Consider the following 27,593-nt stretch of genomic DNA (forward strand, 5'->3'; position numbering starts at 1 on the left):
AACCACGGCTTTGATTGATTGCCCGGTGTGCTCCGTTCTTCTCTTTCTGCTGCTAGAATGATGGCTCTATCTGTCTTCCTTCTCTAGTCCCGCCCTTTCAGCTACCGGCTCTGGACGGGGATCGATAACCCAGAAAGGGCCAGCAAAAGCGCGGACGTGTTTAGAGGAGCGGAAGTAGTCAAATGTCTCTGAACACCGTCAAGTGCAGCTGGCTGTCTCCCTTTCCGGATAAAGACAGCAGCTCCGACTGTCAGTGCCGGCCTTCCTCCTGTAAGGGGATCTGCCGGACCCTTGCTAATTCAGTTTTTCTTCCCCATTCCGGGCCCTTCCCTATCGTCGCCCCCTTCACCTTGGATCATGTTCAAGAAGTAAGGACATGCCGTGGCCTCCCTCGGCTGCTCACGAAGGTGGTGGGGGTGGGTGGTGGGGAAGAGGACAAGAGCAAAGATTCTCTTTCTCTCTCCCACGCCCCTGCCACCCTTACTCTTTAAGGTTTTTCTGTAGTACCATGCTCTCAACACTATATGTCTCTGTATGTCTCAGTACTATGCTTGCAACATTGCTTTAAGCTTTTCGTCCCTAATCCTCAATCGGGTTGGGTCCTCCCACTCTCATTTTCTATTTCGTTACCCCTCTTTCTCATTTGCCCCCTTTCCCAGTCCTAGCTCCATTCCTAGGATTCTACCAATCACATCCTTGCACCGTGATTTAGGGACATGCCCTCTTTAGCAAGAGGACAGCCCTGCGCTCTCTGCCATGTGGTTACTAGTTAGGAACTGAACAAGGGAAGGCTTGACTTCCTGGGTCATGGGCGTGAAGGAGTCTGGGTGACAGGAAGCGAGCGAACTGTCATACCTATTGCCTAGCTGCCAGATTAACCTTGTCTTGAAAATAACGTGATTGCTCCATAGGAACCTTGTCTTGAAAATAACGTGATTGCTCCATAGGCTATTCAGTTGAGGAAGACAAAAATTCTTTGGAACGCACCTAGTGGCTTTGCCTTGCAGATTTGGTAGACGCAAAAAGCAAAGGGGGAACATGGGCAAAGGAAGGTGGGTTTTGTGCATGACATTTTGAGCAAAAATAATTAGGGATGTTAAATACTGTCATTATCACTTCAAAAAAATCTCAACAGATTACATAGCATAGGAGGGGCTGCTTTTCTGTGTTAATGTTTGGGTTGGTCATTTGTATACTAATGCTGGAGGTATTTTCGTTTTGTTTTGCTTTACACAGATTTTGTTATAGGTGGGAATCTGTTTCTTTCTGGGTAGAACTGAGTAAGATTTTCCAGGAAAGGCACTTGTGTAGCTGATTACAGTTTATTGTGTTATATATGTCTCATATCCTTCCCCCTTCCCTGCCCCCCTACAGCTAATTGTGTGTATATGACAGTTTAATATTGTATTAAGACATTGGTTTTGTGCTGGACAGAATAAAAGGGAAGTTGTATTTTAAAAAGCAATTTCTTCCATAACTATTTTAGACATCTAAATATTTGCTTGGGAATAGGTGAATAATTAAAAAAATACCTTTAGCTATTCTGTTGTGTCTTCTTAGAAATGCTTTTTGTTTTTCCTTGCAAAAATCATTTGGCAGATTTGATGAAAAAGAAAATGTGTCCAATTGCATCCAGTTGAAAACCTCAGTTATAAAGGGTATTAAGAATCAATTGATAGAACAATTTCCAGGTATTGAACCATGGCTTAATCAAATCATGCCTAAGAAAGATCCTGTCAAAATAGTGCGATGGTAAGTCTTTGCTTTTTTTTCTATGTATAACTCACAGAAGCTGAATGTAATATGATTGGATTGCACTCATGATAACTGTGATTATCTTTATATTAACTGTTTATCTACTCTAAATGAGTAACCCTAAAACTTATCAATATTTGTATTTTCACATGTTTTTCTATGTGAAAAATGTGGCTTTGTGTACTGATTGTTTTATTAAAGAGTTAATTAAATGTTTTTATTCAGAGTCAGATTTATTTCAGCTTGTGCTTTAGAGATTTGTTTTATTAATTATCTACCAAGGAAATTAAAATATGTAATAAAATGTGAAATAAAATTGTAGCAGATCATATTTTTCTCTAATGGACTGGTGTTACTTTAAGCAGTGTTTTGTGGGGTTTTTTGGGGGGGCCTGGATCTTTACTGAAATTAGAAAAAAACTTACTGTATTTCTATATATGCATACTTCATATTATACATTATTTAAAGGATGTTTGGCATATTCATTTTTGAAAGAAAATATCTAACTTGGTACTTTGTGATGTTTGTTTTACAGCCATGAACATATAGAAATCCTTACAGTAAATGGAGAGTTACTATTTTTTAGACAAAGAGAAGGGCCTTTTTATCCAACCCTAAGATTACTTCACAAATGTAAGTCTTGTTAGAAAATATGTATTTGGGGATATGAAAAGACACAAAAGGAGTTGAAAGTGACTTCTGGTAGTTAACTTTTTGAAAGAAAAGTGAAAGTGAAGTCACTCAGTCGTGTCTGACTCTGTGACCCTATGGACTGTAGCCTGTCAGGCTCCTCTGTCCATGGGATTTCCCAGGCAAGCATACTGGAGTGGGTTGCCATTTTCTTCTTCAGAAGTTCTTCCTGACCCAGGGATCGAACTCAGGTCTCCTGCATTGCAGGCAAGCTCTTTGCCCTCTGAGCCACCAGAGAGTCCCACAGTTAACTTACTAGTACTAGGTTATATGGAATATAAAACTAAAACAATTTCCCCCTTCTCCATCTTGTGGTAAATCTGAAAAATGCATATTCTCTCATTATGCATTCCAAAAGCCCAAGAAAGAGCATTCATTCACTCATTCATTTAAAAAATATTTATAGTTTTTGAACTTATTCTGTGCCAGGCACTGAGCTAGGTATTGAGAATGTGATAGGAAGCAAAGATAGACATGGTCCCTGTCCCTAGGAAGCTAACAGTCTAGTGAGGTGAATAGACAACAATTAGATAATTACACATATATATTCACAAACTGTGTAATTGCGGTAAACTTTTTTTTTACATCTGTATCCAGATTTGCTTCATAGAGATAATTCTATATAAGGGAAAGCATGGAGTCCCAGTTCTTAGTAGTGCCAAGGCCAGGTGTTAAGAAACAAAATAATGTTTGTTATGTACCCGCATTTGCATGTTGTTAGATTGATTACATTGCAAAATAAAACCCAAAGGAAGCTGCTATCCCAGTGTACAAGAGTTTTCCAACTGTAAGTAAAATTTCTCCTTTTCAAGCCAGTATGTGTCTGGCATGTATGCTTATTTATGGTGAAGCATGGTGTCTGAAATGTTAAATGGTAGAGGAAGACTGTCCATTGAACTGTTCTTCCAGTTTTTCTATATGTTAAGCATTTTCATGATAAGTTGGAAGAAAAAGATGTTTCTATTTAATAGTATTTTGCTAGGAACCAACCTTTTAGAACATCTTAAAGTTACTCTTGGGAAGAAGCAGGATGATATGGTAGTTAAAACTGTGAAATTGGAGTCAGGCAGATCTAGGCTTAATTCTCACTGCATGTCACTTTTGTCAAGCTACTTAACCTGTTTAAGCTTTGTTTCCTCATCTTTGAAAATGGACACAATTGTATGGTATATCTCCCAGGGTTGTGAGAATTAAATGAGATAGTAACATAGATGTAATGCACCTAACACAATATCTGGAACATAGTAAGTGGTCGATATATTATACCCACTATTATGATACAGTAATTGTTCAGTAAATGTCCATCCACTACTGCTACTTGTCATCATCCCCATGATCTGGATCATCATCATCATTATTATTAAAGGGCAAATATTAATAAGGATGGAGATCTAGAAAAGAAATTATGACTTCTGAGTAGTAAACACATTCATTTATTCAGGTTCCTTTTTATCAGTAATATGTTTTCATTAATTTGGAACATGTTTAATTTCTAGTCTTGGTAGGAAAAAGACTTATTTGTTCTCTGGCTAATGGGAAGGCTATTGGTAAGACATTAAAGTGATTACATTTTACCAATTATTATTATTCCTAGAGAATCCTGAGGGTCTAAAAAGTTTTTCTCATAGTTATTGTTTTAAATCCTTCAGGGATTTAGTTGTTAGGTTGTGAATTATTAGTCGACACGTATGTGCATGCGATGTCGACTCTTGGCAACTCTCTAGACTGTAGCTCACCAGGCTCCTCTGTCCATGGGATTCTCCAGGCAAGAATACTGAAGTGGGTTGCTGGGCCCTCCTCCTAGCGATCTTCCCAACCCAGGGATTGAATCCGCATCTCTTACATCTCCTGCATTGGCAGGTGGGTTCTTTACCACTAGTGCCACCTTGGAAGCCCAGTAGAAACATATACACACACACAAATACATTTTTTTTTTTTTTTTAGTTCTACCACTTTATTGCTACCAACCCATTTCCCTCCACCCTTGTGCACACATGCTCAGTCATGTAATCCCATGGACTTCAGCCCGCCAGACTCCTCTGTCCATGGACTTTTCCAGGCAAGAATACTGGAGTGGGTTGCCATTTCCTTCTCCAACAAATACATTTTTTTAGGATTATAAAAGGAATATGTGTTCAGTCTAGAGATCTGGAAAATACAGAAGTAAAATCACTTGTATTCCCATGACGTAGAGGTAACTTACCATGGTTAGTATATCAGTGTACTTCCATAGCATTTTTTCCAATATTGTGTGTGTCTGTGTGTTATATGTAAATGCATATTTTTTCCTTTTTTTAAATTAATAAGCTTTATTTTTAGAGCAGTTTTTTACACTTTATTTTATTATGGAGTATAGCTGATTAACAATGTTGTGATAGCTTCAGGTGGACAGCAAAGGGACTCAGACATACATACACATGTATCCATTCTCCCCTAAGTTCCCCTTCCATCCAGGATCCTGGCTGCCGCATAACATTAAACAGAGTTCCCTGTGTTTTACAGTAGAACCTACATGGTTATCCATTTTAAATATAGCAGTGTGTACATGTTGATCCAAAATTCCCTATCACCTCTCCCATCCTTTTCCTCCTCCGGCAACCACATTCTGTAAGTCTGTGAGTCTGTTTCTGTTTTGTAAATAAGTTCATTTGTATGATTTCCTTTTAGATTCCACATATAAGGGATGCCATAGGATATCTCTCCTTTGTCTGACTTACTTCATTCAGCATGACAATGTCTAGGTCCAGCCATGTTGCTTCAAATAGCATTATTTCATTCTTTTTTATGTCTGAGTAATATTCCATTGTATATATGCACCACATCTTCTTTATTCATTCATCTGTTGTTGGACATTTAGGTTGCTTCCATGTCTTGGCTATTGTGAACAGTGCTGCAGTGAACATTGGGGTACATGTATTCTTTCAGACCATGTTTTTCTCTGGTTATATGCCCAGGAGTGGGATTGTAGGGTCATATGGTAGCATTAGAGCAGTTTTAGGTTTACAGAAAAAATTAACAGAAAGTACAGAGAGTTCCCATATACTTCCTTCCCTCTCTTCTTCTTAATATCCTGCATTGGTGTGCTTCATTTGTTACAATTGATGAGCCAATATTGATATATTATTATGTATATTATTATAATTAATCAAGTCAATAGTTTATATGAGGGTTCATTCTTTGTGTTGTACATTCTGTGGTTTTGTCAATTGCATAATGTCATATATCCATGGGCTTCCCTGGTGGCTCAGTGGTAAAGAATCTGCATGCAATGCAGGAGATGTGGGTTTGATCCCTGGGTCAGGAAGATCCTCTGGAGGAGGGCATGGCAACGCTTTCCAGTATTCTTGCCTGGAGAATCCCATGGACAGAGGAGCCTAGTGGGCTACAGTCCATGGGGTCGCAAAGAGTCAGACATGACTGATGCGACTGAGCAGGCACTGTTTCCACTGTTATAATATCTTACAGAATAGTTTCACTGCCCTAAATATCCCTTGTGTTCTACCTACTCACCCCTCCCACCTCTTCCCCTCCTCCAACCCTTAGCAACCACTGATCTTTTTGGCAATTTTTATCGTTTTTTTTTTTTTCATTCATCATATATTATGAATATTTCCCAGGGTATTACATATTCTCCAAAAACATGGTTCTATTGTACAGATATTATACTTCAAGTCATTCATCTCTTAATTGTTGGACATTTAGGTTGATTCCAGTTTATTTCTAATATAAATATTAGTGCTATAATGAGTATCTATCTACCCAAATATATTGTGCATTCCTCATTTATTTCTTAGGATAAGGTCCTAGAAGTAGAATTACTAAATCAAAGAGTTTGAACCTTTTCAAGGCTGTTGGTACATATTGCCTAGTAGTCTTAAAGAAAGCCTATACCTATTTATAAGCCTTCTAGCAGTAAATGGGGATGCCAGTTTTCTGACATTCTTGCTAGCACTGGGAATTACTTTTCTCAAAAATATATACCAATTTGATAAGTGAAGGAATGTGTTTCAGTTTTATTTCGCATCTGTCAAAGTACTATAATTTCGGGAAATATTTGTTCATGTCATTTGCCTTTTTCTGTTGAGTCTTTAGTTTCATTAATTGGTATAATGTATTTCTTTTCTTCTAGATCCTTTCATCCTGCCACATCAGCAGGTTGACAAAGGAGCCATCAAATTTGTCCTCAGTGGAGCAAATATCATGTGTCCAGGCTTAACTTCTCCTGGAGCTAAACTTTACCCTGCTGCGGTAGATACCATTGTTGTATCCTTCCCAGGCTCTGCTGAAAAATGTGTTCATTGTGTTCTTGTTATCACTGAAAGAACTAATATCCAAGAGAACATTCGATGTATTTTTTGGAAGTTACTGTTGTATCTTTCTGCTTACATTTGAAGATGTGGGAAGCAACATTATTTTGTGTTAGAAGTTAAATGATAACAAGTAATAAAAAGAGTCCCAGCTGCATTTCAGCTCTGCTAGGGCCCAGTGTTATGAGACTTGGGACACAGTATAAAACTCCTGATTATTAATAGAGGTTTTATATGATATGATTGAATCACTTATTTGAACATCATCTTGCTACTTTTACATTTGAATTACCCTGGGAAAAAAACATTCAAAAGGGAAAAGAATTTAGGCACCAGGTGGAATGTTGGTGAATAGTAGGAACCATTGGCAATCCCTATGGCTTTATTTTAAAGTTCCAATGAACTTTTATTTTAAAATTCATTTTTAACTTGGTTGTTTGGGCCTTGGAACATGTTTTCTCAAAGAGAAACGTTGACGTCAGAGATAGCCCTTAAGAAGTTATTCAACTCATGACATAGCTGAATAATTCTGCATTCCTTCCATTTCTCTGGTGTTGTTTCAGCTATATTCTAGATTAGTTTTTTGTCAACTAATCTGGACAGGATGACATCTTCTCTTTTGTCATAGATAAAGTGACCAGTTGCCTCAGGTTGAGGAAAGGAACCATATTTGGTGGGAAATCACTGGAATGGTAAGGCCATTGGAATGGGTTTACGAGTGCTCAGAGGAGGGTGTCCTCTCTTGTGGAAGTTATATCTAAGGGGTAATATAAGTTGTATATCTTAGGAACAGCTTGTATTGACATAGATACTGGTCACATAATAGGTGTTCAAATATGTGTGGAACATTGAAGGAATGAATGAATGAATTGAAAACCAATGGAGAAAAGTATTCTCTGAGGACAGGTTACCCTTTTATGTTTATGATTGCTCTAAGTTTTTAAAGTTTATAAAGTTCTGGAGTTTCCCCTAAATGGAAAATTTTCCTAGTATCTGGCCTTTACTTTTTAAATTACTTTTATTTTGAAATAATTATAGACTGTTGGAAAGCTGCAAAACTAGTACAGAGAGGTGCTGTGTACACTTGAAACTTTGAAAATATGGACTGTAATGTTTATCATTTTAGATACTTCAGACGAACCAAGAACATTCTGTTTGTTCTGGAGAGATTGCAACTTACATTGGGCTCTTAAAGATAGATAGGGGATATAATTATTGTTTTAATGTATCCTTTATATAAAACCACCATTTAGTGATTAAAGCACTAGAACAATTGATATTTATTTCTTTTTAATATTTATATGCAAAAATTTTATCTCCTTTTTTGCATGATTTCTTTTTCTTCTTCTCCTCCTTCTTTTGTTGGCATTGGGTTATAGTATTAGCATTTGACCCAGAAATCGAGAATGATTATTAGATTACATTCATTTAGCATTTAGTGAATATTTGCAGTGTGCCCATAAATGGTGCTAGGTCCTTGCCTTCAGGGAGTTAATGGACTAGGTGAAAATGCAAGTTGGGTTCCCAGTGGCTTAAGCAGTAATGTGACACCCCCTCTCGAAGGTATTTTGATAGATAAATGGTTTTCTTAGCTGTGTGTTTTCAGGCAATCATGGCAGAAGGAAAACAGCATGCTCTGTGTGTTGGAGTCATGAAGATGTCTGCAGAAGATATGTAAGTCTCCTGTTAGTCCCCCTTAATTTTTCAGATATAGGTAACCTATGCAGTAAGGGGCTTCCAGGTGGCACTAGTGGTAAAGAACCTGCCCACCAATGCAGGTTAGACATAAGAGACACTGGTTCGATCCCTGGGTTGGGAAGATCCCCTAGAGAAGGAAATGGCAGCCCACTCCAGTGTTCTTGCCTGGAGAATCCCATGGATAGAGGAGCCTGGCAGGCTATAGTCCATAGGGTCACAGAGAGTTGGATACAACTGTAGTGACTTAGTGCACATGCAGGAGGAATCAGAATTACAGGTGAACTTTGCTCTCGTTCATACCACATCTTACAAATGTTTACGCACAGAAACCTCATTTCTGATTTTTCCTAAGATTTAGGAAGCCATTGAAAGTTATTTCCTCTCAAAGAGATTGCATTCTTTCTTTAGCACTCTGAAAAGAACCTGTGTGCCAACACAGCTATATTATATGTATGTGTGTGGTATTTTAGGAATGTTTTTAGTTAGTGTGATTTCACTTACGTGTGGGGAAAGGTATTTTGCTGCTGGTTTTTAAAAACAGTGACATAATTTAGTGCCACACAGTATTTATCTTGTATTTTTACCTGGTGGCATAAAATACTAAGGAAATATTAGTGATATATTACCAAAACATTGGCTTCCCTGATGGCCCAGCTGGTAAAGACTCTGCTTGCAGTGCAGGAGACCTGAGTTTGATCCCTGGGTTTGGAAGATCCCCTCGAGAAGGGAAAGGCTACCCTTTCCCAATCCAGTATTTTTCCAGTATATTTTCCAGTATTCTAGCCTGGAGAATTCCATGGACTGCATAGTCCATGGTGTAGCAAAGAGTTGGACATGACTGAGTGACTTTCACTTTCAGTTTACCAAAATATAGTCAATATGCTTAAAAATGTTGGACTCATTTGATGACCAAATTATTCCTACTACTGTTGTTTCAGGGTTAATTATAACACTTTGATGTTCTCCTGGTCTGGCAACATCATTACTCTGTTTCTGTGATCCTACTAGTTAGATCACTAGAATTTCTTTAAGACATGAACTTCAGCAGAGTAATGTAGTTTAATGTAGATGATCATGTTAGTGTAATATAAGTAAATTCCCTATATATGGCTCAATAATTGCAAAATAGCAATGCACCCTGAATTACATTTACTATGAGTAAGCCTATAAAAGTACTTAACAACATGTTTATGTGCTTTATTCCTTCTGCAGTGAGAAAGTCAACAAAGGAATTGGCATTGAAAATATCCATTATTTAAATGATGGGCTGTGGCATATGAAGACATATAAATGAGCCTCAGAAGAAATGCACTTGGGCTAAAAATGGATATTGTGCTGTTTCTGTGTTTGTGTCTATGTGTGACAGCATGAATACAATACCTCTGTGGTTATGCTGAATAAATTCAACAGATGCTAAAATTCTGTTAGCTCCAAAAATTATTTTAATTTTTCTTAAACTCAAGTTAAATTTGGGTTACAAAGTTGGACATTAAAAGGTAGCTGGTAAGTAACCAAACCTAATTAAAATAACTTAATGTCCTTTCTTAGGCTAATGATGCAAGATGAAGGGCAAGACTTGGTAAATGAACTTGCTAGTATATGGCTGATGCCTCAGAAAATCTGACCAATGAATGGGGCTGGAAGCGAGACTGGTTTTTTTAAACATTTTTTATTTTTAATTGGAGGATGACTGCTTTACAGTGTTGTGTTTATTTCTGCTGTACAACAGTGTGGATCAGCTATAAGTATACATATGTCCCCTCCAGCTTGAGCCTCCCTCCCAACTCCCCCCATCCCACCCCTCTAGGTTGTCATGAGCACCAGGCTGGGCTCTCTGTGCTATACATTGTCTTCTCACTAGCTATCTATTTTACACATTATAGTGTATATATTAGACTTGGATTTTTATCCCATTACCCAAGGGCACCTAGAAGTGCCCCTTCTCTTTTGTGTATGTTTTTAGTTTGGTTGCTATTTCCATTTTTAAACTTTTCATTATGGAAAATTCTGAGCATAGAAAAGTATGGGTAGATAGTATATTGGATTTTCTAATCCATCACCCAGCTTCAATTCATGGCCGATTTTGTTTCATCTCTGTCTCACTCCTTCCCACCGCACTCCCCAATTATTTTGAAGCAAATCTCAGATATACCATTTCATCCATAGTGTCTTTAATATGTATTTTTAAAAGATATGTTTTCTTTTAAAAAATAACCACAATATCATTATCACACCTAAACATTTAGCTATTTCTTAATATTATCAAATATCTGAACTGTGTTCAGATATGTGACAAATGGACTTGTTTCTCTTTTTATTTTATTTATTTTTCTTTTTATTTTTTTAATCATTGGTTTGCTTGAAGTTGGTATCTGCCAAGGTTCTTATATTGCATTTGGTTGCTATTTATTTGTCTCTTTTAATCCATAAGTTCCCCCTCCTTCGTTTTCCCTTTAAATTCATTATTTAAGAAATCTAGTTGTTTTGTCTTATAGTTTCCTGTCACATTCTGGATTTTGTTGATTGTATCACTGTAAAGTAATTTAACTTGTTTTTATACTCCTTGTATAGCCTGTAAACAGATAGACTTGATCAGATTCTGGTTCAATTTATTTAATGCCCTCTCTTGAAGCTGGGGGAACTCATACTCCACAGATGCCCAGAACTTCCAGATTTGAGTCCCTACTGTATTCCTCAAAGGATGTGTATCTCTTATCATAAGTAGCATGTGAAGACTATCAACCTACTTCAGTAAGAACAGTAAGCTGTTTTGAGAATTAAACAGCAGTTTTGAATTTATATAGTGATAACAGGTCTTTCTTCCTAATAGCATTGCTGTTATGCTATGTCTCAGCCATTTTCATTTGATTGTTGACAAATATACTACATGTGATTTTATTTTTCAGATGGATACAGACATTTACAAGATTGTGGTGACCTGTGTTACAGTTAGAAGTTGGTGAGAAAGGTGAGGGTGGATAGTAAGAAGAGAGATACCATTGGGCTGGCTGTTGCAGCTGGGCCTTCACAACATAGGTGAAGGTTATAGACCCAGGGTCTGACTCAGATTGAGAAACTATTTCCCACAAAACCTGTAAGACTTGGAGATTCCCATGTTAGAATGTAAGTGTATTAATTTATAGTAGTAAGTCTGCTTAGGGTAAACACTTAGTAAACAAGAGGTTTCTTGGTGAAGATGGATTAAAGGAAGGTTGATAATTTGGGGGAGTCTTTCATCTGGGGTAGGGCTTGGAGAATTTTTCCTTCTTCATCATTAATTAGAATGCTTATGACTGCCAAAATCTTTCTTTCTTAGCCCATAGAGATGCCCTGATATTTTTCTTCCTATATCCTTTTTAAGTCCTATGCATTTTACTTTGTTATGACAGTTATATTCTACAACTTGCTATATTTTTAATATTTTATTATTTATTCCTGGTGGATAAAAGTGTAAATAATCTGATCAGTGGCATAAGACATTTATGTCAAAACCAAACTTTGAATCTTTATTCTTGGTACTAAGATAATGTTAATGGACCAAAATTGCCAGTGGAGTGTTAGCGATGAAAAACAAAGCACACACACATATTAGAGAAATTTTAATTGTGAGGTTTCAGAAATAATTGATCCATGTTTCTGACCACAGTTACAGTGGGTATAGGGAACACTTTTAAAATATTCAACATCATCTGTGCTTGTTTTTCTACTATGTTCAGGTACATTGACTTTGTTGCCTTGGTGATGTGGGCTAAATATGTACATTTCCTACTTCCCCCAGGTCTGAGGCCTCAGGTCATGGAGTTAATCGGGGGTGTGATTCCACAGGTGGGAGCCCAGTCATGCAGCCCAGTCAACCAATTCAAAGAGGTTGAACTAGCAGGTATATCAACCTCTTGATGCACTGTGCATAAAAGAAACTTAGTTTACCCACATTCCTGAGAGTGGGAATGTGGGGAGAGCCTGTTTTCTCATAGGTGATGTGTCTTCAGTTCACTTTTAGTTTGAAAATTACTTTTGTGTCAGGCAACCTACAGTCTAGTCATTTTTGTGCACTTTTCCTCAGCCAAGGTCAGTTCAGCTCACTGGACATTTATTGAATATCCATTAGGTTCTAGGTGTGTGGCACAAAGATGAATAATAGACAAGTTGCCCTTGCCCTTAAGGAGCTTCCAGGCTAGTGAGTAAAGTTACATTTTTAAAAATCTGGGTAATGGTGACAGCCCAGTACCAATTTATAAAGCTAGTAGGAAGTTACTAATACATTTCCAATTTCAGTCATCAAAACTTACAAATTATACATGAACCAAATATTCCTTAGATTGTATCCACTGTGAGGTTAAAAAATCCAGGTGTCTTGAAGTTGCAACATTCCAACTCAGATGGTTGTCCCGTTTTGCCATAGTTTAAAGACCCGGTCAGCGCTCTTCTAGCAGACTGACTATTATAGTAGTTTGGTGGTGCTCGGTTGGCAGCTGCATTTTTCCTTTTCTTAATGTTCTGGACCCAAAACAAGCAGCTGGATTTAGCTAAAGGACAGCCATGAACATTTCCAATTGGAGAGATTTGATAGTCCCCAAACATAAAGTCAGATGGCGTTTGTCAAATGATTATATCCAGCCCAGTTCCCCCTGCACAAACAAATCAGCTACCAAGGATACCGTATCTCTAAGCAAAGTACTTCAGAAGATATAAGAATGGTAAATAACTAAATTTACAGAGGTATTTCATTATAATAAGTATTTCACCCTTTTGTTGTTCATGAGACTATTAATTATGTAGCAGTTATATATTAATGGGAATATGAAATGAATGTATGCGCAAACAAAATGTGGTAAATATTTTAACTTTGTTTATCTAGGTTCATTAATTTTGAGAATACATTTCTCAAGGCTCTTCAGGAAACTCAAAATGTTCCAATTTCTAAAGGAGCATCTACTGAAACTCATTTATGATGAGAGAAAAAACAGAAAATGTATGTATACATCCTGTGTCAATACAACCATCACTTCTGAGGTCTCAAGCAATCAGAAATTTACTGAGTTATTCAATAACCTGTAAGAATTAGGCCATTAAAATGTATTTTGAAAGCCCTTCAGAGCGCTTATGTTTAGTATGTCATTAATTGTATCAGGGCAGTAAAAATTACACTAAATATACTTAATACCCTAGTCTCTCAGCAATACTCCTAAAGAAAGCTTGCCTGTCAACGTGGAGATTGATGCATGTAAATGTTTATTTGTATTCTATGTTTTTATGCATCATGTGTGTACTTTATTATGCCTTGTTTTATAGCAGGTAAAAGCATGAGTAGATATAATGAACTATAATGCTAATTTATTTGATATTGTATTAAAACTAATTAAGTACTTGTAAAGGACTACAACTCCACCAGAACAGGACTGAATGAACAGGATTGAGAACCAGTTTTTTTTTTTCCTTTTTTTTTTTTTTTGAGAACCAGTTTTAAAATCTATGTTGAGACTATCAGGCTGGTTGGTCAGTTGGTATAGGAGCTGGCTTCCTGGAGAATATAATGTATATATGGAAAAGGACATGGAGATGATTCACAGGAATTTCTACTAATAATATGTTCATTAGAACAGGTCACGGGGAGGAAAAATAGATAAAAACATCCAAACTAATTGTACTGTTAAAGATTTGCCTCTTGGAGTGAAAAGTTAAAGTACACCAAATTTTGTCCCTGAACACTTTGAGAAATAAAAGGATTAGTGAAATAATTTTTTATATTTCTTTATTTATTTGGCTGTGTTAGGTCTTAGTTGTGGCATGTGAGATCTTCCTTGTGTTAACACATCAACTCTAATTGTGGCACATGGGCCCCAGAGCACACGGACTCAGTAGCTGCAATGTGCAGGTGTAGTTGCTCTGCAGCACGTGGGATCTTAGTTCCCTGACCAGGGATTGAACCCACATCCTGCATTGGAAGGTGGCTTCTTAACCATTGGACCACCAGGGAAGTCCCAAGACAACTTTTAAAAGCTGCATGTGCTTAACTTCTACTTTTGTTTTCCTATCTGTGAGGCATGGAATGTCTGTTTCATCATATTGATGTTTTAACAGATTTTTAGTTTTTCATGAGCTGAAAGATTTTGTATGTACTTGTTAATCTGGATACTGTTCTCATCAGTTCTAATGCTGCCCCATCCAGAATTCATTTTTTAAAGTCAAAATTCACTGTTCACTTAAGCATCTGGATTAAAGTGGGCAGGTGTGGAGGATGGGTGGTGGTGGTTTAGTCGTTAAATTGAGTCTGACTCTTGCAACCCCATGGACTGTAGCCTGCCATGCTCCTCTGTCCATCGGATTCTCCAGGCAAGAATACGGGAGTGGGTTGCCATTTCCTTCTCCAGGGGATCTTCCCGACCCAGGAATCGAACCCTGGTCTCCTGTATTGCAGGCAGATTGTTTACTCACTGAGCTACGAGGGGTCCTTTTTGCCCTGTAGGCTTTCTTAGAGAGTTGGCTTATCCAGGATGAGGAAAAAGTATGCTTTTGCATGACTGAAGTCTTTCTAAAGTTTGCTTATGTAAGCATTTTGGGTTTAAAAGAGTTCAACCTTGGAATTCCCTGTTGGTCCGGTGGTTAGGACTCCGTGCTTCCATTGCAGAGGGCACGAGTTCAGTCCCTGGTCAGGAAACTAAAATCCTGTAAAAAGCTCAACCTGAACTGTATTTGAATATATAGTACAAACAGCTTCATTTAATGGGATAACAGCAGTCTCTAACCCATCAAATTAACCTCTATCTCCTAAATAACTTTCAAAAAAGCACATGACTGGAAGGTAATTTATCACTGGCAATGCTTTATTCTGCTTAAAAAATAGTAGGGGCTAAACTGTCATAAAAACTTGTAAGCTTACACTGTACTTATTTTACAGGGTAAAAATTCTTATGTTTTGTAAAATGTTTTTAAAGGAGTCCACAAAGTAATTCTGCTTTCTTGCTCCCAAATGCAGAGGTCTGAGAGAAGGCACATGGCCTCGTGAGCTTCTTGGTATTGTCAAATCCAGTTCTCTCTCAAGTACCAACTGCCCAGATACTTTTACTGTGGATGGAAGAGTCTTAACTAAAGCAGTAGTTGTTTTTTTTTTTTTTTTTTAATATAGAAAAGCATCTTCCCTGGTGATCCAGTGGTTAGGACTCTGCCTTCCAATGTGCGGGGGTGCTGGTTTCATCCCCTCGGGGAGCTAAGATCCTACGTGCCTCATGGCCAAAAAACCAAAACCAAACAAAAGAGACTGAGAGAGAGAAGTATCTTGATTAAAGTGTGAGGAGATAGAAATCATATTAATTTGGGCAATTTCGGCTCCAATAATGTCTAATTTGCTGTGAAAGGGGAACATGTATTAGGCTAATGTTCTTCAAAGGAACTTCCAGTTTTCTCCTTAAAAAATATTTACTTTATTAAAAAGTTGCTCAAGGAAGAGCTGTTTTATTGCATGGCACAGATTCAGTGTAGAGATGTTGTCTTAGAACTATTAATGAAGGAGTTCCCTTGTGACTTTGAATATTCAGTACCAGCTGTTATTCACATCAATATTTTAATATTTTACCAGCAAGATACTTAATAAAAAGGATTGATACATATTTAACTGTGTAAAGTGCTAGTTAAACTTGTTCAAATGGGCCAGAGGGAAAGGGAAATAACATTCCTTGAGTACCTACTGTATATATAAGCTCTATTTATATATCTTGCTTGATCTTTACGACTGCTCCATGAAGTAGATTTTATTTATTTTTATAGATTTATTTGACTGCGCCAGGTTTTAGTTGTGCCACACAGGATCTTTAGCTGTGGCCTGTGGGATCTAGTTCCCCGACCAGGGATTGAACCCGGGTCCCCTGCATTGGGAGCACAGAGTCTTAGCGACTGGACCTACCAGGGAAGTCCCTCCATGAGGTAGATTTTAATTCTCATTTTGCAAACGAGGAAACAAGGGTTAACTTTCCTGAATATACATTGCTAATAAATGGCAGAGTTGGGATTTGAACCTCATTTCAACTTGATTGCTCAGCCTGTTTTGCAGAAAATCTCCCCTCATATTTCATAAAATGTTAGTCTCGGCCCTCAGTTGCATCACCATCTTTGTTTATGGGCTACTGGAGATAAGTTTAAGTTGGCCGAGCCTGTATACCACAGTGGGAAAATGTGAGTAGGATTAGAATGAGGTAAGAGTGGGTGGCTGCCTAGCCTGGGTGGCTAAGATAGTAAAGAATCTGCCTGCAGGGGCTTCCCTGGTGGTCCAGTGGTTAAGAATCCACCTTACAGTGCAGGGACATGGGTTGATTCCTGAGCTGAGAAGATCTCACAGGCCGAAGGGCAACTAAGCCTGGGTGCCCTAGAGCCATGCTCTGCCACAAGAGAAGCCACCGAAATGAGAAGCCCATGTACCACAACTAGAGAGTAGCCCTCTCTCACAACTACTAGAGTAAGCCCATATGCAGCAACAAAGACCTAGCAGAGCAGAGCCATAAATAAATAAATTTAAAAAAAGGGAATCTCCCTGAACGCAGGAGACATGGCTACAGTCCATGGGCTCCAGTCCTGGGTCAAGAATTTCCCCTGGAGGAGGGCATGGCAACCCACTCCAGTATTATTGCCTGGAGAATCCCATGGACAAGGAGCCTAATGGGCTACAGTCCACAGGGTCGCAAAAGAGTTGGACACGACTAAAACTGCTAAATAACAGCAACAATATAAGGGAAAAGGCTGAGGGGTCTAATTTATATTTCACTCCAGATCTACTGAGTTAATTTTGAGAAGGAGTATCCAATGATACTTTGTTGTGAGAAGGAAGATCCAGTAATGGAAATGGTACAAGGAGATGGCCTGGGGCCTGCTAAAAGTCAGGTTGCAATTTCCATAGCATTCCAGACAAAAAAAATAAACAGCTCTTTAAGAAGAAACTTCAAGTTTTCTCCATTCACATGTCAGCCCCAGGGTGGGATGTTGTCTGACACTTCTAGAATTGGTTAGATCCGTGTTGTAACTGTAAAATACACACTGGGTTTCAAAAGACTTAATAAAATAATGTAAACTATGCCACTTTTCTGTCACTTATACATTGAAATGACAATATTTTGGATATATTTTGGTAGAATAAAATATAATATTAAAAGTAATTTCACCTGTGTTTTTAAATGTGGCTAATATTAGTGGAAAATTTTAAACTACACATGTGGCTTTCATTTCAATTGGATGGCACTGGGATGGAGAATGGGCAGTGTTCCTTGAAGTTTTCTTCTAGAGGTGAATACCTTAGAGTGGTAAATAGGGAAAAGAAGATTCTCAGTGCCAGTATTTAAAGTCTTCTGTCAGTGGGATGGATAAATTGGGGGACTATGATTGACATATACACTATGTACATATACATATACTATGTACACTAATAAGGACCTACTGTATAGCACAGGAAACTCTACTCAATACTCTGTAATAACCTCTGTGGGAAAATAATCTAAAGGAATGGATTTATGTATAACTGACTCACTGTGCTATACATCGAAACTAACACAACATAGTAAATCAACTCCACTCCAATAAAAATTTATTAAAAAAATAGTCTTCCATCAAGTTAGGACTGGACTGTAGCTGGCCAGGTTCCTTTGTCCATGGAATTCTCCAGGCAAGAATACTGGAGTGGGTTGCCATTTCTTTCTCCAGGGGATCTTCCTGACCCAGGGATCAAACCCGGGTCTCCTGCATTGCAGGCGATTCTTTACTGTCTTAGCCACCAGGGAAGCCCCAAGTTAGGACCACTTTTTCCTCCTGATGGTATGGGCCTGGTGTTTTGACTTAGAACATCCCAATTCTACACTTTGAATACCTTTGTAGATGTCTCTTATCACTTATTCATTAGAAGCACTGCTTACTTTTTTTTTTCCCAAATGTAAGCCTGTCACATAATTAAGGGCATCCTTCCTCATTCCTGGACTTCCCTGGTGGCTCAGTGGTAAAGAATTTGCCTGCAATGAAGAAGTGAAGTGAAGTAAAAGTTGCTCAGTGGTGTCTGACTTTGTGACCCCATGGACTATACAGTCCATGGAATTCTCTGGGCCAGAATACTGGAGTGGGTAGCTTTTCCCTTCTCCAGGGGATCTTCCCAACTCAGGGATCGAACCCAGGTCTCCTGCATTGCAGGTGGATTCTTCACCAGCCGAGCCACCAGAGGAAACCTGGGTTCAATCCCTAGGTTGGAAAGATCCCTGAAGGGTATGGCAACCCACTCCAGTATTTTTGCCTGGAGAATCCCATGGACAGAGGAGCCTGGCGGGCTATAGTCCATGAGGTCACAGAGAGTCAGACACAAGTGAGCACATGCAGCTTCTTACTCCCATCCATCCAACCATTCATAGAAAATCTTAGTTTTATTTTTAGGCCCTGCTCTTCCTGCCAGGTCTTTCACTAAATTGCCAAAGCAATGGCAAAACCAGTGTGGCCATTCTTGCACAGAATCAGTGAAAGCTATCAAAGAAATGGGAATTACATGGGTTAAGAGAAACAGAACTTATCAAAATGATTTTTAAGGAAAAAAGAACCACCATATTCTAATAGTAAACAATGGCTTGTTTTATTGCTCATGCAAAGCTTATACAATATGATTGTTTGACTGCCTGTATGAATCATGTGTTTGGGCCTTTTTGCTTTTCACAAAATAACCAGGTCTAGTGTTGAGCTAATGGATACTCAATATATGCAAGGAATAGTATAGTGTATAGATTCCACACTAATAAAAGTAGACTTTTCTATTATGCTGGAGACCCCAGATACACACCATAATTTCATACTTTCTAAATAAGTAGTTTCCTCCATTGTCCTTTGAATACAGTATTTTACCTTTGATTATATTGGAATTGAGTTATTTTTCTTTCATTAGACTTTGGGGACTCCTTTGTGGGAAGGTTGTCAAAAATTTCTGATTTTTTTTCTATGCCAAAAAAAAAGCTAAATTTTTACAAACAGGCTCTTCACATAACCACTCAGACATGCAGTGAATGCATCAATCCAAGTGAGCTGGCACTAAAAGGAACAGAATATTTTAAATGAGTGGAAAATTAGTGGTACATCACTACTAAACTGTGCTTTCACTAACTTTTCTAATACAGGTGTTCCCTGCTTTAAGAAAGCCCAATAGATGGGTTTGTTTAAATGCATTACAGAAAAATCTGGACATTATAAATCAGATTTGATACACAAGCACTCTTCTAGCTACATGAAGAAAAAAGCCAAGAGATCTAATCTATATTTTGCTCCAAATCCAGTGTTTTGAAAAAGAAGGTCTAGTGACTGAACTTGTGCAAGGAGATGGCCTGGGGCCTAGTGAAAGTCAAGGTGCAGTTTCCACTGCATTCAAGAAAACCAGAAAGATAAATATAACTTTTAGAAGAAACTTAGTTTTCTCTCATTTACATTCAGCCAGTGGGTCTCACACTTGGGGAACTGGTTTAGACCTGTGTTGTCCAATTAAGTAGGCATTAGCCAGCCATATATAAAATATATTCACAATCATGATCAATTCTCATTAGACCTCCATTCTTCCCAACTCTCTTCCCAATAAGATTGTAGTTAGGGTTACAGTTTTTGACTACTGAATGCATGATGATCAAATCTGTAACCATGACCTCTGTAGCACAATTTTCTGTGTTACTGATTCCAGTTTTATCTATAAGACTAGGTACAAATATGTTCAAAGAGACAGTGTATTATTTAAGACAACTAATATTTTATAAGGAATTCTCCAGGCCAGAATACTGGAGTGGGTAGCTGTTCCCTTCTCCAGGGGATCTTCCCAACCCAAGGATCGAACCTGGGTCTCCTGCATTGCAGGTGGATTCTTTTTTTTTTTTTTGCAGGTGGATTCTTTATCAGCTGAGCCACTAGGGAAGCCCAAGCATCCTGGAGTGGGTAGCCTATCCCTTCTTCAGCAGATCTTCCCAACCTAGGAATTGAACCGGGGTCTCCTGCATTGCAGGTGGATTCTCTACCAGCTGAGCTACCAGGGAAGTCCCTTTTATAAAGGAATACTCGTATAAAAATACAATCAAGAGCATCAATTTGGTTTAAAAAGCAATTGTTACCTTAGTACCCACTAGGAAATCAAACAATAGAATACATTCTCTAATATATTTATTTCAACTATATTTTGATACCCTAATGTAATTGAAGGTGATAATACACTAGAAAAAATTTTAATATATTGGTGTTGGGGGCAAGGTGATACTTGTAAACTGAGTGTCACACTCAGTGAAATACTGTGCATTATTATACTCACTGAATATGATTTGGTTTGTAGTATTTACATCTAAGACCACATATTAGGGTGCTTGATAAAAGGGTTTTTATTATTTTTCAAAATAACCTTTCATCTTAACCAAGAGCCCCAATGAGGAAAATCATAGAAATTAAAACAAAGGGTTTTACACACTACTCTGATGATTGATAATTTGTAGCCCAAGGCCCTCTTAAGGAAATTCTCTTTCTGGCTTACAAAAGCTGTGGGAGACTATTAACATCATGGGGCCAGTTACAAGAAAACTTGATCTCTAAAATGTCATGGTCTTTCACTCTGTGGGGGCTTATGGCTCTGACTTAATATGGCATGTGCAGGCCCAATTAGAGGGCACGTCAGCTCCAAGGATTTCACAAATTTATGAAGACAGAAGTTATTGTATCCACCATCCTTAAAGCTTCCAGATAGCCACTGAAATCAGGCAAATGGCATAGTAATCCGAGGTGAATGGTGAGGTTAAGGCCTCCACACCAAATAGGTGCAATCAACATATGGTACAATCAAGAACATGCAAAAAAAAATCTCAAAATTTGAACAGGTAAACAAAAACCACGGCAGATTCAACCCAGGTAAATGAAACTGCCAGACTACCAAAAGGAGTTCTTTAAAGGAGATTTAAAGGGGCTTCCCTGGAGAAGGGCGTGGCAACCCACTCCAGTATTCTTGCCTGGAGAATTCCATGGACAGAGGAGCCTGGCAGGCTACAGTTCATGGGGTCGCAAAGAGTTGGGCAAGACCGTGAGACTAAGCACAAAGGGGCTTCCCTGGTGGTTCAGCAGTAAAGAATCTGCCTGTAATGCAGGAAACTTGGGTTTGATCCCTGGGTTGGAAGATCCCCTGGAGAAGAAAATGGCAACCCATTCCAGTATTCTTGCCTGGGAACTCCCACGGACAGAGGAGCTTAGTAGGCTACAGTCCATGAGGTCTCAGAACAATTGGTCACAACTTAGCGATTAAACAACAACAAAGGAGATTTCCACAGAACTCACTTGCTCTGCAGGAGTAAATCAATCTCAACTGGTATATTTTTATTCAAGCCATAGCTAAGAGCTTGATTAACTGGGAAACAGTGCAGTTAAATGACATTACATTCCTTATGATCACCATTCCAATTTCAGTATATGCATAGAGAAATTGTATATGCCGAGGAATGCCACTAAACTAGCTCCCAGGAAAATTATTAACCTTTGTAAGTAATCTTCACTTTCAGGGACATTTAACTTTCACTGTATCAGGGGTTGGGAACATTCTCTTGGTTCCTTGGTTGTGTATTTTGAGAAAGCAAATCCATTGGCACTTATGAGGGCTTAGAACATAAACCAACATTAGAAGTAACAGAAACACATAGCTACAAGTTTTACTTTAATCACAGATTCGAAACTAGAGATTTCATTTGCATATCTTAGCAAGCTAAAAAGACACGTTAAATTTGTAACCAATCAGCAAAAATATGTGCCACACAGATTTTAATGTTCATAATTTAGGATTTATCACATATATTACTTATAAATATATCCTTTATTTGTAAAATTATTATTCTTAAGACATTTCTTTCCAACACAGTTGAAATTATCACATTTTTTAAGAAAAAAGTTCCACCCTATTTTAAAATGTACCATTAAACTTCAATGTGGGAATAAATCAGTGCCACCAAATTGAAAAAGAAAACAAAAAAAGAAACATACTGCTGTGTTGGATATATATGCAGTTGTTACTACAAATAACAACACACGTCTTGTACGGCAATCATATACATACTCTCGTTTCACTTCTCAGTCATTGTCAGAACCATTTGGAGGTAGGAAAACTAATGCATCATTGAAAACATGCCCAAATGCCCTAAGACGGTATACCCCATACATCATTACATGCATCTGATTAGGTGTCAGTCCATTAAAAGTAACAGCCATATCTGAACAACATCCTTCTACTACCTGGTTTGGGTGATTAGTCATTGCCTCTTTAATAAAAAGCCCAACAGATTTGGTGTTAAATATATCTTTTCCTTCAGAATCTTCTGCATTTTCTGCAAACACTCCGGCATATTTCAGGCAGACGGCAAGCTGCTTATCTTCAGATATCTTCCAAATCATCCCTCCCTGTTCAGGACACTTCTCAGGAATACTGAGAAGGCTGTGAAGTCTCTTCATTGATTCTATACTTAAGACAATTCCTCCTTCCATGCTCACATACTCCAGGTCTCCAGCTTTTACAGTGTGACCTAGATAGAAAGGTTGTGATGGATCCTTTTTTAACAAAAAGTACTTTAAGTTTTCAATAATAGCAAACGTCGTGGGGCGTGCAAGGAAGAACCAGTTGTATTGGTCTCTATATTTATCAAAGGCGTATTTGTAAGCTTTTCTCATCATTAACCACATGTCATTTGTTTCCATGTTAACTGACTCAAACACTTTAACATTTTCAGAACTGAAGAAGTCTACTTTGTCACAGTGATTGGTCCAAGTTTCTTTCACTGCAGCCCAGAGGCTCACATCTTTGGGTTTGACAAGGAGGATACAGTATACCCGAAAGCTCTTACTGAGTTCCATGCGTTCATCCTCTGAAATTTTCAAGATGTCTTCTTTATTAGGTGCTTGGAGATGATGATGCTCATGATGGTGCATTCTATTTCCATGACCAATCCTAACGTGTCCTAGCATAGTGATCAAGGCACAGAAAATGCTTCCAAGCATTACACCCTTCAAAAATGAACTGCTTTCAGAAAGCATTTTTCCTATAAAGAAGAAAAAGAACTTTAGGATACTTAATAGAAAAGGATTAGTCTAATGATTTGATAGTTCCCTTATACTTACATTTGGCTCTTAATGTTAAGGAAAAAAAAAAAGGCTCCCAGGTTTGACATGGAATCAGTTACAAATAGTACAAGAGAATCTTAAGAGTTTTTTGCTTCCAATGGTATCTGATTACTGCTAGGTATAACCTGGAACTTTGCAGAAATACCTCACAGCCATAGAATTTTCTGGGAGGCTATTTCTGCACTTCATCTATGGGGATTTAATTAACCAAGTACTGAATTAAAGCACTGACCCCAGACACCAATGTTACAGAGGTCGTCTGTCCATCATTCTCTTGAAAGGAATTTTGTTTCACAAGCTTGCATTATATTATTTAAATACCTCTGTAGCTAAAAATGGACTTTTACAAGAAAATGTTAAACTGAACAAATGAAACCACTAACAATTGCTATATCACCACTGGTATCTGTGCTGGCTTTTGTTCTCAATCTAATGCTTTATTTAACCGGTGGCTACCATCAGGTGTTTTGAGTACATCTAAAGCAAGTTTCTTGGAATTGATACCATATTTGTTAATATTTACCCTCTTGTGCCTAAGACTAAATGATTTCCAACGCAGTATCTCAACTAACTGATGTAATAAAAGCCCATAATGAAAAGAGTTAAGTTATTTGGGTGAGAAATGAGTCAATATAAGGCATATCTGGGGACCATTAATGAACATTTTTATTTCCTCCAAAGGCATCTGTTTATTCTTTGGGGAAGTAAAAAGTCTACACTTTGATTCCAATTAGAAATTAAAAGAAAAGTCAACATTAAATACAACTGTTGAAAATTTCCCAATCTCCTCTCCTTCTCCACAAGGAATGTTCTGATCTACTTAGATTTTTCCCTTTGTCTCTTAAAGTTGAAAGTGGGCTTAAAAGATACTTAATGTCACTTTTCTCATTTTACAGATAGGGAAACAGAAGGTCCACAGAGGTTAGGTAACTGACCCAAAGTCACAGTTAGTAGTAGAAATGAACTAGAAATCAGCTATCCTGACATCAGTTTAATGCTTTTTCTAGTACAGAACAATGACCTCAACAGTGCTTCTATCCATATTATTGATAATAAACAAGTTACTGAATAACCCTGTTTTCCTATAAATGAACATGTAAGATCTGTTAACCATAATTTAACAGATCTTGCACCTAACATCACCATACTGCCTCAAGGACACCAACTCTTGGTTTTAGAGGAAATGGACTTTGACTTCCATTACCTTTGAAGGACCGGGAGTGGAATACCTTGACAGACGTAATTCTTAAGCAGGGGTGGGGGAGTGGGGAAAGAGACAGGACAGTTTTTCTGTGTCACTCACAGAACTCGGTCAACAAACACAGCTCTAATAAGGAAAAGAGAATTGACAGGAAACAAGCAGAATTGTCAGATGCACTGCAAAATGAATTCTTTTATATAGGTCTTCAGCATTTCATATTATTTCTGGTCAATATATGATAATTCACTAGTGTTTCTTAGCTTGATGATGGCATATGGATTTCAGGATTCTTCTTGATAGGGATACTACTTATAAGTCATTTGCACAAATTTTCCTAAGGAGTAGCACATGATATGTGATGCACATGATAGGATATTTGATGCAGAGGGGAGGGAAACTTAAAACTGCACATGGGCACAAACAAGGCAGAAACTACCAGAGTGGTTTTCCACTCTGTCTTTTTAGATGAAGGTGGTTGCGGTGGAATATGGAAAAGGGAGGAGGATGAAATGAAGAACAGAAGTGAGGGGGAGAACATGGTCAACCCAAGACCCCAAGGAGGGGCAGAGGGAGCGCCTCTAGGAAGCTGGCGCTCAATCTCTCCCTCCCACTGGACCTGCCTGGGCACCTCGCGCGGAGCATGCTGGGAGTGAGCCAGGGCCCAGGCCTACCCCGGAGAGGGGCGGGGTCGTTCAGGGGGCTGCTCCGCGAGCAGCTCCAGGTGCGGGCCGGAACCGCAGCACTCACCCGCGTCTAGAACGGCTCAGGGGCGGGAGAGCGCAGCCGCGCACAGGTTTCCTCTCACGTTCGCGCGCCACTCGGTTACGTTCCTGGTCGGGCTGCTCTAGATGCAGGCGGTGTCCTCTCGTTGGTTTCGCAAAAGGTGGGGAGGGCCAGGAAGTGGCCGCCACGACGGCGCGGGAAGGGGGCGGGGCAAAGAAGCCCTCGGCCGGGCGGAGCCTCCCGTCGCACCGACGACGGAAGGGCCGGCGCGCACGCAGCTCGCCTTTTCTCCCCGCCCCCTGCCGAGTTCCAAGAAGCGCGTCGGGTTGGCGTGACCCGCACGCCGGCCCAGACCAAACGGGACGCCCAGAGAGGCGTGCGTGCGCGCGTACGACCCGCCGACACTTCCCACCACCGCACCTTCCGGGCGTGGAAACTGCGAGAGCGAGGTAGAGCGTTCCGTCTGACCGAGCTCGTGTCAGGTCTCTCATTGGTTTCTCTGACGAACTCTTGAGACGTTGCACCAAGAGGGTGCTCCATCCAGTACCCCTGGGCTGAGTTTAAATGCAGACCACTGAAGCAGTCACCAAATTATGAGGGCAGGGAGTCACTAAGGTTATTGGAACGGTATCTGAAGCCCCACGGTCCGGAATCCAGTGCTGTCTTCACCGCGTCATTTGGTATGCTGGGGAGGTTACTTCACCTCGCTATGCCTCAGTTTCCCCCTCTGTGAAGTACAGAAAGTATCACGGTAGTGCTATCTCGTAGAAGATTAAATGAGATAGTGCCATTGACTCTTTATTAGCAAAAGACCAAGCCTAGAATAAGCATTCATTAGCTGTTAGCTGTTAGGCTACTCACCCCTGTATCACTAGCCTTAGTACCGGCACGCCGTGGACAGTATATATTTGTGGAATTAATGAATGTTAGAACAACAGATGAACCAGGACCGGAAAGGAAGGGTAAGGAACTTTCTAAAGATCACAGAGTAATTAACGGCAGAAGAGGAACTAGAACTCAGGTCTAATTACAAGTGTAGAGCTCGCTTTCTGCAAAACATGTGCGCTGTCTTAAAATTCATTTTTGTGACATAAAGGGGTTTTTGCTAAAAAGCACAAAATATTACACATTTTTTAAATGTATTGTCACCAGGTTCCATCCAAATAACTTTGAATGGTGATTTACCCAGCCCTGAGTTCCTAAAGACACGTATATTTGAGTATTGGCAGTGACCCAGTTTAAGTGGACTAAAAGTTTCAGAAAGCACTGAAATAATGAACAAAAAGATTTTAGGCATGTACTATCCTGGCAGCACTACCCTAAAATCTGGAGATACAGTGGTGAACAAAATTAGCCCCCTGCCTTTAAGGAACTCTCAGTATAGCTGGAAAGAAAGACATTAAATAATCCATTACAAATACATGGTGCTACGTTCTCCAAAGGAATACAAAAATAAATTTTAGAACTGGAAAAGAGCTTAAGACTGCAGAGTATCTCCACTATATTTTGTTAAATGACATACATTGTCTGTTGTCACATATATATTAATACATGTGTACTGACTAAACCGCAACCACCTTACCTGTATGTGTGTGAGGTGTGTATATGTGTGCATGTCCGACTATGTGTGTATATGTCAGACTCTGCAACCCCATGGACTGTAGCCCACCAGGCTCCTCTGTCCATGGAATTCTCAGGCAAGACTATTGGAGTGGGTTGCCATTTCTTTCTTCAGGGGATCTTCCCAACTCAGGGATTGAACCTGGGTCTCCTGCATTGCAGGCAGACTCTTTACCCACTGAGCCACCAGCGATGACCTATATCTATACACACACACACGCACATTTAGTTAAGTGAAACAAGTTGCAGAATAATGTGTATGGTGTGATTATGCTTTGCAGAAAACAATTTTATATATGTGCACATATGTTTGATCTGTTGGTAATGAGCAAAGGGAGTTGTGGAAGGCTCAGCAGCCTGTTAATACTGATCACATCAGGAGGTCGAGGTGTGAATGATTAGCCTTGTCTTTATACATTCTTCAATTGCATTGTTTGCATTGTTTCACTGGTCATAACAAGCATTTGCTATTT

General features: G+C 38.9%; 2 protein-coding genes across 6 annotated transcripts; one reads left to right on the forward strand and one right to left on the reverse strand.

Moving 5' to 3' along the window:
- MCTS1 (MCTS1 re-initiation and release factor) lies at positions 1-9,869 on the forward strand. 4 transcript variants are annotated; one of them, XM_043459304.1, is made up of 7 exons: positions 2-368; positions 948-1,052; positions 1,600-1,752; positions 2,291-2,388; positions 6,575-6,708; positions 8,359-8,426; positions 9,663-9,869. In XM_043459304.1, the coding sequence occupies exons 2-7, from the start codon at positions 1,039-1,041 to the stop codon at positions 9,742-9,744; spliced, it is 549 nt and encodes a 182-aa protein (XP_043315239.1). In that variant the 5' UTR covers positions 2-368; positions 948-1,038; the 3' UTR covers positions 9,745-9,869. The 4 variants fall into 4 exon arrangements, with proteins under 4 accessions (XP_043315241.1, XP_043315239.1, XP_043315240.1 ...); XM_043459305.1 differs by having other exon boundaries at positions 2-270; XM_043459306.1 differs by lacking the exon at positions 948-1,052 and having other exon boundaries at positions 1-368.
- Positions 9,870-21,767: 11,898 nt separating this feature from the next.
- Positions 21,768-25,795, reverse strand: C1GALT1C1 (C1GALT1 specific chaperone 1). 2 transcript variants are annotated; one of them, XM_043459526.1, is made up of 3 exons: positions 25,525-25,795; positions 24,781-24,903; positions 21,768-23,494 (listed from the first exon to the last, which is right to left on the reverse strand). In XM_043459526.1, the coding sequence occupies exon 3, from the start codon at positions 23,487-23,489 to the stop codon at positions 22,533-22,535; it is 957 nt and encodes a 318-aa protein (XP_043315461.1). In that variant the 5' UTR covers positions 23,490-23,494; positions 24,781-24,903; positions 25,525-25,795; the 3' UTR covers positions 21,768-22,532. The 2 variants fall into 2 exon arrangements, with proteins under 2 accessions (XP_043315461.1, XP_043315462.1); XM_043459527.1 differs by lacking the exon at positions 24,781-24,903.
- Positions 25,796-27,593: the final 1,798 nt, after the last annotated feature.

The sequence above is a fragment of the Cervus canadensis genome, chromosome X (assembly GCF_019320065.1).
Source record: "Cervus canadensis isolate Bull #8, Minnesota chromosome X, ASM1932006v1, whole genome shotgun sequence".
Classification (NCBI taxonomy): Eukaryota; Metazoa; Chordata; class Mammalia; order Artiodactyla; family Cervidae; genus Cervus; species Cervus canadensis.